The sequence below is a fragment of the Rhipicephalus sanguineus genome, chromosome 3 (genome assembly GCF_013339695.2).
Source record: "Rhipicephalus sanguineus isolate Rsan-2018 chromosome 3, BIME_Rsan_1.4, whole genome shotgun sequence".
Classification (NCBI taxonomy): domain Eukaryota; kingdom Metazoa; phylum Arthropoda; class Arachnida; order Ixodida; family Ixodidae; genus Rhipicephalus; species Rhipicephalus sanguineus.
This window is the reverse complement of record NC_051178.1, coordinates 183,340,195-183,355,079: the sequence shown is the minus strand read 5'-3', so window position 1 is coordinate 183,355,079 and position 14,885 is coordinate 183,340,195. Positions and strand designations below refer to the sequence as shown.

Genomic DNA, 14,885 nt, shown 5'->3' with positions numbered 1-14,885 from the left:
AGATGTGGATATAACTTATCTGCGCCTTATCACTATTTTATGAACTACTGCTTCACCCGATACAAAAAACATGCATGTGTATTCGATAACAGGGCGGTATATCTGACCTCTTTGGCAGGTAAAAGGTGATATCACGGACACTTTTGTTTCTTATTCTTTCGCGTCTACAAGTTCATTAAAAATATTATTCCCCATATCACCCTTCCGCAGTCGTGGGGCCTCAAATGAGCGGGTAACACCACGACCGCTGTCATTGGAAGTGATGCCTTCCTAATTTAAACAAAGATTCCTAATCCAATATTAGCGCTAACAAGGCTTGGCCTGCGCGGACGGCGTAATAATCCACGAGTTACGCCTTTCCCTTTCTTCTTTCCATAGATCCAGGAGGGCTTTCTTCAGCGCGCCTTCGGGCTGACTGTAGCCGCTACGCAGAGGCGAGGCGTCGATGATGTGACGCACAAAGCTGACGCGGTCTTGTGGCGCGATGTAATGCACAGCCGGGAACGGCGAGCCGTTGAAGCCCGTTGCGTTGTTGAGCGCGTATGCGCCGACGTTGTCCATTAGCAACCACTCGCCAACGTTGACGTCGAAAAAGGGCTTCGTGATCTCCATGCAGTCCACGGGGTCACAGGTGCCTCCCCACACAGTAGTCAGAATGTCGTGCGGCCTGTGCAGTGGCTCCTGCGTGACCAACAGTGTCGTTTGAACGAACGCCCTGTTTCTCAGAAAAAGGAAAACAGGAGAGAGAGTAAATGCAGGGGTGTTAACCAGTTTAGAATAAACGGTATGCTATCCTACACTGAGGTAAAGGATGAGAGACTTCTCTGTCACTTTACTCTGCTAAATGCTTCGTGAAAGGTTCAGAACTTCCCTGCAAGGTAAAGCGAGTGTCATTCAGTAAAAAAAAAAAAACGTATCCCTTGCAATGCGTAAACATCCTGCGGTGCTCATTCCTCTACGTGACATCGTCGTTAGCTCCTCGAGAGCCACAGTCGCTATGACGTGTATCACACAATTCAGTTCAAAATGGAACATGTACTACATGCAAAGCCATCAAAGGTTAAGTAATTTGCGGATTTGTCACACTTCGCGAAATCTTCTCGCTGTCATTTCATTTTTAAATTTACTTGGGTAATTAATACGAGCCACTGTTTACACAGTACTTTCGCTTTATGCTGACTGAACTGGGTAGTTGGTTTGTAAATCATTACGGAAAGAAAGAAAAACGTACGAGGACGATTAAATTACTATTCGTTAGAGTATACGCAAGTTCATTGATCGTACAACATTTTCTCATAACAAGATTTTTGATTTCGCACTTTCATCAATTGAGACAAGACGGCAATAGTTCTTTGCATTACATGTCTTCGACAGGTTAGAGCATGGGTTCCCAAACTGGGTTCCGCGGTAGCCAGTGGTTCCTTGAAGGACATCTTAAGGTTCCGCGAGCGGCCAGAACAAGTGCAACCCGCTCCAGTTTTACCCCCAGTAGTAACTAATTTATTTATCTAGACAAGCAAATTTGCATTGCATTTTGCGTTTAACGAAGACACCGCACGCCGCATCCACACATCGGGTGTCTGTAGGTAGTGAGAGACCCACGTGGCAGCAGCACTAAAGACGCGCGCCATGAAATTTGCACGATTTGCGGACCCGTTGGGAGAGAACGCGCGGAGCGCTGGTAATTCATGCTCGTAAACATTAACGGGCACCTCAGCGCTTTATTCGTGGTACAGTTTTCAAACACGGTGATTTGCGACTGATCTATGTCGGTTTTGTAATCAAAAGGTCCAACGAGCGCTTTGATACGCGTAAAAGGCGGCACTTCGTGCCGGCTGTGGGCTACTGAGCAATTAGGCTTAGCTTTACGACCGGTGTATAGACCGGTGTAGCGGTCGATGGCCGTTTAGCTCTGCAACTGGCATGTCTCCTTTTTTGTTTTGCAAAATATAAAACAGGCCTCTGTACGTCCGGCGCTTCGTTTGCGTCAACACATTGCTTACGCTGCGCGGTGCCTGAAGCATGCAGTGTGTGGTCGGCGGGCCACAAAACCAATGTTGTGATTTTCTATTTCCACATTTTCGTTTTCGACATTCTAATGAAGCGTCAGCCCAACAGTCTATATATCTTATCGTGTTCTGACGTTTTCATTTCTGAATATGTAGCGCGGCAAGCTCACCTCTAACGGCCAGTACTTGACGTCCAAGAAGTCGTAAAGATGGCGCGATACGCAGTTGTTTTTGGACTCGTTGATGAACACGTCTTGATGAGGTTGGTTGACTCCTACGCAGAATTTCAGTGCTTCAGCGGTAGGAAAGTCTTAGCTCTGAGAATTTTACAGAAATCGTTCTTCGACAATATGGGATGCGATAAAGAAAATATGATACAACCTTACGAATTGCTTTCATTAAAACGTGGGAATCTTTGGTATTCCGATAATGTTTCGAAGCACGCAAGTATCCGCGTCGTTCACGTTATATATTAATATTATTTAGGTCCCCGTTTCTAGCGAATACTGACATTAGAAGCCGGGCATATGAGCTAACATTCGTAATATCCTTGCTGCGACACATTCACTCGTCAGGACTACATACGCCGCCATCTACTGCTAACTAAATCTATAGCTTTAGCTTAGTAGTTTCATGATTCCTCAGTATCTAAGTATAACTCAACGATATATCACGATATTTCAAGTGCCTTAAAGACGCACCTTTTAGTATATGAGATAGGATTTATTAGCAGACAACTTGGATAAGGATGGTGCAATAGACAGGTCCTAGGCAAAGCGATGTCGTGAATGGAAGTTCATTTTTTAGGCATATTGATCCTATACGGGTAAGTAATAGTGATGGCGGGGCATTGTCTGTGGGAGCACACAACGAAGTACACTGTGCTCGCACCCAGTAGACTTTACGATTTCGAAATTGTGGCTGTTATCCGTTTCTTTTTCACCGATGTGAGAATGCAGTGAATTCAGTCTAAGCCCATACTTGTGATTCATCAATACGTATTCGTTTTTGCTAGGAATGGCCTATAGCGCCCAGTGCAAAATGAACTATCGCGGAGATTAGAACACCACTGTACTTACATCTCTTCTTTGAAGATAGACCTCATCTACGCTCCAGACCATACAAACGGAAAATTTCATGGGGTAGGGCCGCAACATTCATGTGGGAACGGATAACCAACGGAGACGTACACGCGTTTCTGCTGTAGGCGCCCGCCCACTCGTTTCTCTGGCGTGGGCGACTGCAGACAGTGACAATAATCCTCGGAATCATGATCTTTCGACGCATTCTCCTCTTGTTCATAGTCGCGCTCTCGTTGCTGCTGTAGACGCCTCTTTACTTATTTAGTTGCTTTTCTCCGGCGTGAACGCGCTGGGCTGTCCCGGCGTCTCGCTTTCTCCTGTTTCTCGCAATGCTTTGTCACACTACTGCAGCGCCAACACACAACGCCGAGGCTAGCGCTGTCGCATCAGCGCTCTTCGCCAGCTGCGCTTGCTCCGTTTTTATTGCGATAGCAATTATATGGACAGTCTCGGCTGATTTTTGCCGTCACCGTCGCCGCCGTCATGCACCGTATATGTGTATGTCTATACATATATATATACATATATATATATATATATATATATATATATATATATATATATATATATATATATATATATATATATATATATTGTTGAAATGCATCGTCGCACGCCGGTGACCAGGCTGACAGATCAGAAGAGCCGGCGAGAAGGTTGGTCAAAGGGGCCATGATTGAAGCAAAGTCACGGATGAAGCGTCGGAAATAAGAGCACAAACCAATGAAGCTTCGAAGCTCTTTAACGGTGGTCGGTTTCGGGAAGGCGGCAACGGCACTAAGTTTCGCAGGGTCCGGAAGGACACCGTCTTTTGAAACCACGTGACCGAGGATGGTAAGCTTGCGGGCAGCGAAGTGGCATTTCTTCAAATTAAGTTGAAGACCCGCCGTGGCGAGGCACGTCAGGACTTGCTCGAGGCGAGTAAGATGGGACGCGAAGTCGGTTGAAAATACCACAATGTCGTCTAAGTAGCAAAGACAGGTGTTCCATTTCAGACCGCGAAGAGTAGCGTCCATCATTCTTTCAAAAGTGGCCGGCGCGTTGCAGAGGCCGAAGGGCATAACGGTGAATTCGTAGAGCCCGTCGGGTGTGACAAAGGCCGTCTTCGGGCGGTCGGCCTCTGCCATCGGCACCTGCCAATAGCCGGAACGCAAATCCAGTGAAGAAAAGAACTCTGCTCCCTGTAGGCAGTCCAATGCGTCATCAATACGGGGTAGAGGGTACACGTCTTTGCGCGTAATTTTGTTGAGTCTGCGGTAGTCGACGCAGAACCTGATGGACCCGTCTTTTTTCTTAACGAGGACCACCGGCGAAGCCCAGGGACTGTTGGATGGCTCGATGATGCCACGTTGCATCATGTCGTCCACTTGTTGGTTGATGACACGGCGTTCAGCAGACGACACGCGGTAGGGACGCTGTCGTAGTGGGGCTTGCTGGCCGGTGTCAATAGTGTGAACGACTGTTGATGTTCGGGCTAAGGATGGCTGGTCGCAATCGAATGAAGCGCGAAAACGCTGTAAAAGGTGAATGATTTCTCCGCGTTGGTTGGGCGTGAGCTCAGGATCAATGGCGTTCGAGAAAACTTCTTCATGGTCAGTGGTCGCAGTAGGTGGTGTGACAGCACAAATCGAGACTGAGACCGCAGGGTCGGGCATAGCAGCGGGGAGAACGCAGTCGAAAACTTCGTAGTCTCCGAGACATTCCCCACGGAGTACTAATGAAGCGCTAGCCGAAGGATTACACACGTACATCTCAGAATAACCCTTGTCGAATGCGACAACGGCGAATGGAAGCAAGACGTTCCGACGGCGCGTGGCACTGGCTGATGGCGTAAACAGAACAGGTACTGTCGCAATAGGGGCACAGGAGACCGGAATGAGAGCGGCGGAGAACGGTGCAATGGTGACGTCTGAAGCTGCAAACACTTTACTAGATGGGCGGTCTTCGGAGTCGACGCACGGCACAGATAATGTTAGTTCAGAACGGGCGCAGTCCACTAGAGCAGAATTTGACGATAGGAAATTCCATCCAAGAATAACGTCGTGCGAGGAACGGAACAGGACAACGAATTCGACGACATACATGACACCTTGAATAATGACTCTCGCGGTGCACAATGCCGACGGCTGTATGTGGTGTGACGTAGCCGTTCGCAAAGAGATATCGGTAAGGGGAGTGGTCACCTTGTTCAAATTGCGGCAGAGTTTTTCGCTAATAACAGATACAGCTGCTCCGGTGTCGACAAGGGCACGTACATTGACGCCATCTACCGATAGTTCGATTTCGTTCGGAGGACAAAGATTAGGTCTTGAAATGTTCGACAGTAACGCAGCTCTTGCCTCCGGAACTGCGGCTGTCAGTTTTCCCCTCGTGGCGGGCTGCGGTGACGTAGCATTGGGGAGATAGATCGGCGACGAGGAGAAGGTGACCGGCGTGCACCGGATGGTCGGTGACTGGTCGTCGGGTCCGGAAGCGGATCAGCAGGAACGGCATAGGGAGGTTGAGCGTGAACGTAGTTGGAGGCTGTGGCATAGGGAGGCTGAGGCTGAACGTAGTTTGAGGCCCCTGCACTGTCACGAAGAGGAAAGCTGCGCCGGCGGCAGTGGCGAGCGACGTGACCTGGAATGCCACAGAAGAAACAAATGGGTCGATTATCCTGCGTGCGCCATGGGTTGAGGGCAGGGGCACCGTTTGCTGAATAAGGTGCTGAAGGTGGACGTGTCGGTAGTGGCTGAGACGGGTAAACTCTGCCAGTAGCTTGGTAGGCGGCAGGGGGCGGCGGAGCACACGCTCGAGCAGCAACGGCAGCGTAGGTGAGTGGAGCCGCAACAGGCAACGGAGTCGAACTAGAGGGCAATGCTTCGGCAACTTGCGTCTCGATGACTTGACGAAGAGAAGGCGTCAAGGACGCCATCGGCTCCGATCTGGTCGTGATGATAGAGAGTTGCCGTGCGACTTCCTCACGAATGAACTGCTTTATCTGCGGAAGCAAAGCCGTGTGGTCGGCGCCGTCACGGCGCATGCCCAGAGATGAAAGGTCTGAGATATCTTGAGCAGCGCCACGTGTGGAAGCGCGCTGCCTGCGCAGCTCATCGTAACTCTGGCAGAGCTGTATGACATCGGCAACCGTTCGAGGACTTTTCGCGGCAAGTACCTGGAATGCATCGTCATCAATGCCTTTCAGGATGTGCTTGACCTTGCCTGCTTCGTCCAGGGATGAGTCGACGAGCTTGCAAAGCGAGAGCACATCCTCAATGTAGCTCGTGAACGTTTCACCCTGTCTTTGGACTCTGCCACGCAAGCGCTGTTCAGCTCGAAGCCGACGTACAGCAGGGCGTCCAAAGACCTCCGTGAACGTTGTCGTGAAATCCGACCAGGTGGTGCAATCGGTTTGGTGATTCTTGTACCAGAGTTTTGCAACGTCGGTCAAGTAGAAGTTCAGGTTAGTCAGCTTGTCGCTGGCATCCCACTTATTGCAAGCGGCCACCAGCTCATACTCGGCAAGCCAGTCTTCCACATCGTGCTCATCTGTACCACTGAATATGGGAGGATCACGCTGCCGGAGGGCGCCATGGCAGAAAACAGGCGTTGGTGCGGCATCGGGAGCGCCCTGGGACGGTCCCGCATCAGCCATCGTGACGGATCGCGGTAGTCTCCGGCTACGCAGCTCCAGCAGTTCCAGGATGAAGACCAGGCGTACCCAGCACCTCCACCAATTCAAACGAGGGTGTGTTAAACGTAGGAGTCGCGACAACTGAACACCGGTTTTACTCCGACAAGGACTAACTAGCAGCACAGGTAGCGATCGCTCGTCGTCGTCCTTGTCTTCTCTCTAGGTCAAGCCGCATGTCCACTACCTAAGCCGCATGTCCACTACCTTCATTACAATATATATAAAGGCCACAAAGAAAAATATTTCAGAAAAACTTTCCGACGCGCGGAATCGAACGGGCGACCTCTCGCTTTGCAGCGCGCGGCGTTAGACGGTTACGTCACCAACAGTACCGTCTTTCAGCCTGCTAACGGCGAGCTATTTATATGCACCATTTACTTCAGCGTGCTTTCTTAGTCACCACATAGATGGCGCGATGTGCGCGCGTGGCGCGCTTTAAAGATCGTCGCCCCGCTCCTGCGAACGCCGTTGCTCTTCGCCCTACAGGGCTTGGTCACCTTCGTGCGCTTATCTCGAGGAAAGAAGAGGGCGGCAGGGGGGGGTGGAGCGGAGGGTTGTGTGTCTAGTGCTTTCCCTGCAATGTCCACGCTGAAAGGAGCGCGCTGTTCAAACATAAAAGGGTAACAACTCCGACAGTTAGTTCGCGCTCGTCCTGTGTGTACCTGTTCGTTCGTTTCGTGCGTCCTGCTTTATGTTTGAGCAGTGTGCTTCAAGTGTCGAGCTGTGACGCATGATAGTTCACGCTCGTCCTTCGTGCGTTCTTTTCGTGCGTCCTTTGGGCTCGAGCGACGCGCTGGCAATTTCGAGCTGCTTTCCGGTCTTCACGTTTTTATCCAGATCCTTTATTTCTACGTACAGTGTCTACATACGGACGCGAGCTCGTGCTAGACGTAAACAGCTTCGCTGTAAAAGCTTTCACATTGAACAAAATCTCGAGGCTATACGGTGCCCCTCGCTGATAAAAAAGGTCGTGAAAGCGCTGCTGGGGTCCTTGAAGGCTAGCGGACTGACTGACCGTGTGTGAAATGTAACACAGTCTTGTTACTACATCGACATCAAATGTGGAGTTTTTTTTTGTTTTTCTCTCACTGCCTTGTACTCCCCGCTCTCAGTGTAGTTTAGCTAACGGGGCTCATTCCTGGATAACATTCCTGCCTTTTTACTTATCGTATTCCTCACCCCAGTTTCATCTATAGAAACCTTCCCCAAATTTGAAAATAATATAGTGCTCCACTTTAGGGCGCTTTTCAATATTTACCTAAAAGATGATCTGGGCCGGCGATACTTGTAGTGCGGTTTTTATGCCACCACGATACATACAACTCGAATTATTATCTTCACGTATCAAATGAATAGGAAGGAAGAAATAGACGGAAGGACAGGGAGGTTAGTGAGCTCGCAGACCGGCTGGCTACCCTGTGCTGGGGAAAAGGGTAAGTGTGATAAAAGATGATAGAAAAGAGATGTTAAAAAAGTAAAGAAGATCAAAAAAGCGAGAGAGAAGAACAGGACACAACCTAAGGTCTCTCTCTAAGACAAGTTGTCCGCAAGAGACGCAACAACGCTCTCAAAGTCTTCCGTGCTGAAGACGGTCGCGGCCAGTGTCAGACCCCTTTCCTCCGCTCATGACTTCCTTAGCGAAATGAAATTTTGAGGGTGGCCTTGAGGGCCTCTTGTCTTGTTCTTGTAAAGTCAGAAGGGACAGCAGTTATGAATTCATCATAAAACTGTCTGTATATTGAATTTGCTTGTCAAGAGAACGCTCAGGTAATCAGAGAGAGCAGCTAGACGGAAGAACCAGCGAAGGAGAATGTACATACCATCGACTGTGAGATCTCTGCGTCTTTTGCCAATGACCCGCACCACAAGCGCGTAGCACGAGGTGATGAAAAATTGTCCTGGCTCTGCGATGAGCTTTACACCACTCGATGCCGGGAAGTGAAGATCAGTCGCCGAACGAATACTTTCGCACACCTGCACACGAATGAGACCAACCCTGAGGTTAGTTCTTCATTTCCTGCAGAGCTTCACCATCTGCGAAAGTCCGCCCGAACTCGAGACATATTTCTCTGTCAACTGTGAGGGCCGGCTTTTGTCGTGCATAGTTTGCCCAGAAATGTAGCGGTGTTCCAAGCGCGAGAGATTCGTTTATTAGGCAATATTACTCTCTCCTATGGAGAAGTATCACTGGGTTGTGTTAAGTGATTTCATGTTTAACGATGGAGGAAGTTTAGTACATTAATCAGCCCGAAAGTATCCGCAGAATTAAAAATAAGTATGACGGAAGGAGGGGGGGGGGTAAATTAATTTTTTGCGTATGTCAAATTGTAAAGTAAATAAAATGGACAAACTTGAATGTGGTCGCCTAAGTGGATGCTAATCCAAGACGTCGTATTAGCTTAGCAGCAAGGGGTATGCGCTGCAAAAAATGATGATATGGGTTTCATTCCGGGCCAGGCGGCGAAATGCAACAAACATAAGTTAATATTGATTTAGGTGCACGTGCAAAACCCCCACGTAGAAAAAATAAATCTACGGTGTGCCTCATAATTATGCCGTGGTTTCGTCGCATGAAATTTCTGAATTTATTTAAGACCCTGCTCGCCAAGTAAGAATATGAACCATTTGCAAGTTTTGTGTTATATAAAGAAAATCGATTGGTGGATCTTTTGGTGAGAGCATGGGCTTATTATCTTTATTTATTTATTTTTGCCGCATCAGCAATTACGCCCGGTGATTGTTCAAACCGTAACCATTTCGCCATTTGTGCTGCAATAGGAATTACATCGTTCGAAGTATTACTTTCCCTGATATGAATATACTAAACATCTGCGCATAACATCAATTACGTGAAAGCTGCGAGTGGAACGCCTTTATAACCGTATGTTCGGGATCCTCAAAGTACTTCGTTACACAGCTTAGAATAAGAGAGAGCTGAGCTAGTTGGTAAGTATTCATTCTTAAAAAAAAAGAAAAAAGACATGGCGTGCAAACACGGACACAAGAAAGAAATCGGGACACCACAAACGCCTTCCCCAAATTACAAAAAAGCTTCTCCAAAAAACCTTCGGCGTTTGTGGTGTCCTGACTTCTTTCTTGTGTCCGTGTTTGCACGCCCTGCCTTTTTTTTTAGAATGAGTTAGTTAATCAGTGACATTCGTTATAAAGGTAGCAGATCGTGATGCTCCCAATATAGCAGGGATGTAAAAAACCCTGCGTTATAGAGGCCATTTACTTGTAGATGCGCTCGCTGTAGAGGCATACAATAAATACTTACACTGTAACCTAACAGCAGATGGTACTGTCTCGCAAAAATAACAAATAAGTGCACAGAGTTAAAAATCTGGGCCCGCATTCACAAGAGCGCATTCCGCTAGAATTCCTCGCGAGAGAGAACTTTAGGCCCTTCTATATAATGCTGGGCATATTGTGATTGAGGCTGCCTGGACAGTGTCAAAACGCCCTTACTGACGAAAAGCCTTTGTGATTGTGGCATCCGTACCTTGAAGAACTTGTCACGTTTTCTCAAACCTCCGGGAAAACCTCCGCCGATGTCGAGTACCGTCATGCGAATCCCCATACTTTCTGCCAAATCGAATACAGCTTTCGCCCTTTCGATTGTGCGAGCAAATATCTCGGGGACCTCGTAGGCGCTGCCCACGTGAAACCTGCGTTAAAATGTTGAGCCAGCGTGTCACCATCACCTCTTACACTATGTGTGTTTCTTGATGCGAAGAGGATAGCTGTTCATTTTTCTCTGAATGGTTATGAAGTAGTGCTTTCACACTTCACGAGAACACTTCAAACGGGGACAGCTCCTGGCAAGCTTTAATAAGCGATGTGGTGCTAACGCGTGTCACTGTTTGTCCGTGCTTCCAAAATTTTACGCTGCTGTTCTCGAGAAAACGTGCAACCAATTGGCGTGTCAGTAATTTCTAATAGAAAGCAACTTATACGATAAAAGCGGCCGTCGCAATTGTCCAAATGCTGAGGGTTCTGCCAAACAGAATTATATGTGTCACTACACTCTTAATCAAGTCCTGGCTAACGCATGCCCTGTAGGCGGGACGCTTCAAAACTCAGGAAAACTCCCGGCTATAGTAGGGATTCGAAAAGGAGTTAGCCGTGACAAGTGTATATAAAAAACGTGCACCCTTCACCGCCGCCCTATAGACGGCCTGCAGTATTAGTTGCGCGTCGGTGTGGGCCGCGTAAGTGAGAATCCTGGCTACAGCTCAGCGTATGCTCCCGCGTGTTATAACTTGTCGGCGCAAGGGTCGGTGTATACGCATGCGCCGACAGCGTCAGCCGCAAAGGCGAGCAATGCTGCGAGGAGGTATACGCATGGAGCTAACTGCGCACTCTCTCTTGCGTGCGTGAGAGAGAATAGGGGCCGCTACGCTCTCCGTTGCACCGGTTGCACTCCGCTTCTGCTGTTTTTGCGCAGAGAAAAGAAAGGAAGGAGCTAAAAACGAGAGTTCGAAGATATTGTGCGATGGGAAGGGGGTTGCGTTTTTGGCGCGAGTGGTTAGTTTTAGCGCATTCCACGAGAGCGGCGGATGTTTAATAGGTTGGTGTGGTTTGTTGAGCGTGCCGCGTGAGCCGGTACTCGGCCGCCATGGAAAAATTCTGTTATCTCAATATGAAGGGGTGTTGCGAGGACATAGCGACATCCCCTTGCACGTGAAATGGCTACACTCAAGCAGTTGCAGGATTACACGACGCTTTCGCGCCATCTGTCTCGCTGGTGCGCACACTGCGCACACAGCCCGGCGCATCGTACCCGCCTGGGTGAGTGTTCTTTCTTCACATATATGCTCGTGCTGTTAGTGTTCACATTGTTGCATGCTTGCGCTTATATATATGAATGACGGTATTGAGCTGCCAGAATATTCTTTTGACGGCTTTTGAAATAACTATACGAGTATGCGTACGAGTAACTATACGAGTATACGAGTACTTATCTTTGTTGTAATCGTCATCCGTCTCTATAGTCGCGCACGTGTTGTCGTGTTGGTCGCATTTATTGTGAACTCTCATACAGTTCAGAGGCTTTCGTCGCTCTTGACAGGCGTCACTGAGAAAATCACTTCGTGTTGCTTGACAAGCAGTGTAATTTTAGCTCTCGCATGGCTTCTTATCTTTCGGCTAGCAACTGTCCTCTGCATTTATGGTCAATGATACAATGCGGCAATCAACGGAAGCATATTTTTGCTAGCAGTTGAATGATGTTAAGACATCCTTTCATGATAGGTCGTTATACTTCGCATTTACATTTCTTTGATTACCTTTGGGAAGCGGAAAAATTTTTCCACGATCAAAAAGTAATAAAACTGCACTTACGAGTACCGAAGACGTTAGTACCGTTTCATGGGATCAGGCGCTCATAGATACGACTAGCGGCATGTCTTGTTTTTAGGAGGCAAAATCAGCAATTGTACTTTCTGAATAGCGACAGGCTTTAAAACGCGTTTCGCTGCCTAATTTCTAACATGTTTTAAAGCCAGCCTCATTCATGTTCGTGAATACATGTGTGTATTTACTGTGCCCCTTCAATGATTTCTGTGGTTTCGGGTCACATTTGCCCATTGGTCTTATGCAGTGCCAAGTCAAGTGTGGACAAGTACATCAGTGCATCATGCACCAGCTGTGGTGCCTGTGAAAACTGCTGATCTCGATGACGGTAACGTAATGCGTCGTATTAAATTTAGACGTTAGCTAGTTGATGGCATTTTTGTTCTCTCATCCATCACTTCATGCGATGCAACAGCGATATATAACCGTGGTTGCATAAAAGTATTGTTGTTTTCGTTGGCAGCTTATTATTCATGTTGGAATGCTCATTGTTAATGTTATTACAGAGAAGTGAAGTTCATACAGCAGTCGTAATAAGGGATATAATTGTTGTTCATCCTCGTGATAGTATACACAGAATATGAATACCTTTGCAGGTGACAAGACCTTCTGACACAAGAGCAGGCGCAGTTTTATCGAGCAACTGGCAAGGAGCGCCCACCTTGCAGGTTTTCCAGCAGCAGCAGCAGCAACACCGGCCGTGGCATTGTTTACAATGCCGTAACTGAGCACACGATCTTTCTTTTTGTGTTTTTTATTCATTTTCTTTTTTTTTTTTTTGCTTTTCACTCCCATCTAAATATCGCCGCCGCCGCAGCCGAGCATTGACCTGCAGCAGCGAATTAATTTTTAATCATGCATTGGCTGCTACCATTCAAATATTCGCCGTGACTGTCATTCACCTGGTATTGAAGAAAATTCGTTTGCAATATTGTGCTGTTGCAATATTGTGCAATATTGTGCAACCTAGTTTTAGGCCACGTTTGCCTGCCACTTTATTACTTAAAGAATGAATCGTGAGTCTATTGTAAAACTGCTTTCCTTGTACGTGATTCTCATCAAATTGCGACTGTGCTGTGGTTTTCACTTGCAGCCGACATTCGAAACAGAGGTTCACTTTTAAGAAAAACTGGAAGTTTCATGGAGAAGTTCAACAAGGTCATAGTCATACTCGGTCAGATGTGCAATGCCCGCATGTATTTCGTGGAGATCGATGGGTATTTCTGAGGAAATCATGCTAAGCTTTTTCTCATAGCTGTAGTAAGTTTATGGTTAAAACACTATTAGAAAGCTTCATTAGCAACTTCTGAAAACACTTTCATATTTGTAACTTCTGTGACGCTGTCTACACAAAATTAGTCAAGGTGTATAACAGACTGAAAACGTCCGTTTACAGTTTTTGTGTGATGGGCGAAAACACCAAAGTGATCTAAGAACACAACGTCGCATGTATCCTCTGCTTTTCTTTTTTTTTCCCGTCAGGATGACATGACAGCAGCCCGCCCTTCGCCTGACCGCAGAATTTGGAGGGAGTACGACAACAAGGCGTTCTACTGCGATCAAGTGCAAGAGAATGTGAAACTTTCGGTTGGCACACTTCTAGAGAAAGCCCTTATTTTGTGCTTGACGATGTACTATATTAAGGACCTCACATATCCAACTGTGTATTCTCAATACTTCGTCTTGTGCTGAGTATAATGAACCCAGTTGTTTCCCAGGTGTTTTAACGGCAGGAAGCTGCTGAAGACATTGACAATATCAAAGGTATTCGTTAAGCACCACAATATATTTGTCCGAAAAAACATTGGATGGCCGTTTATCGTTTCCTTCAGCGCTGAGCATTGCTTTTAGCGCTGTTTGTATTTTTTTACAATAAATACTTATTTTTACATGTGAGTAGTACCTGTTCTCGCATGCTTATACACGCTAGACACAGCAGGTACTGTTGAACTATGAAGCTGGTATGGTCCATCAAGTCATTCTCAAATGATTCCGCTGAACGGTACATTTATGGGGAACGCGGTGCGTCCATGCTTTACCCACCGCTACTAAAAAAAAACGAGGCGAATTTTTATACGCATGTCTAAACACACTGCATGCTTATAGTTTCCAAGCTCACTGTTAATGGTCAATCTAGGTACCCATCAAGGGGTAAATGAGCGCAAAAACGCTATGTGATGTAATCGGTTCTCGTTAAAAATCCACGTGGTTAAATTAGGCAGTATTAGAATACGCTACCCAGAGCTTCGTGTGCACAATTTCTTGTGTTTGTTGCCACTGCGCATCTGTCAAAGACTAGACACTTGTGTACGCACGTTACTTTCCGAATACAGTATAGCGTACGTGCCCAACCATCGCAACGTCTGCGCACACAATTCTAAAACTCTGTTAGCCAACAATCAACCACTACACGGCGTGCCACTTGACGTCAAGGGAGTCCGCCATTACGGATACCGCAACCTGACGCTTTCTTCGTTCTTGTGCATGCCACAACACACAAAAATAGTAATGAAGACGCTGGATAGGATCAACGGGGGATTAGTGAAGAGACCTTCGTCCTCAAGTGGACATAAATAGGCTATAGTAATGATGAAAACAAAATGCTTCCTTGGACAAATGCTCGAATCGTTTGCCGTGAAATGTATATATCTAATTTAATGATCTACTATTAGTAACCGCATGCTGTCGAAATCAAATGCAGGCAGTAGAGCTTCCACGAGGTGTTCTAGATTTCGCAATACCATTCACTCTTTTCTCCTAAATCCA

General features: G+C 47.2%; 1 protein-coding gene across 1 annotated transcript in view; it reads right to left on the bottom strand.

Moving 5' to 3' along the window:
* Nucleotides 1-286: 286 nt before the first annotated feature.
* LOC119385195 (ornithine decarboxylase) overlaps nucleotides 287-14,885 on the bottom strand; it is a 35,580-nt gene continuing 20,981 nt past the window's right edge. Inside the window, exons 3-6 of the mRNA XM_037652708.2 lie at nucleotides 10,267-10,432; nucleotides 8,585-8,738; nucleotides 2,180-2,283; nucleotides 287-681 (exon numbers count right to left, since the gene is read on the bottom strand). Coding sequence (XP_037508636.2) covers nucleotides 307-681; nucleotides 2,180-2,283; nucleotides 8,585-8,738; nucleotides 10,267-10,432 — 799 coding nt within the window. The 3' untranslated portion in view covers nucleotides 287-306. The remainder of the gene's footprint in view (nucleotides 682-2,179; nucleotides 2,284-8,584; nucleotides 8,739-10,266; nucleotides 10,433-14,885) is intronic.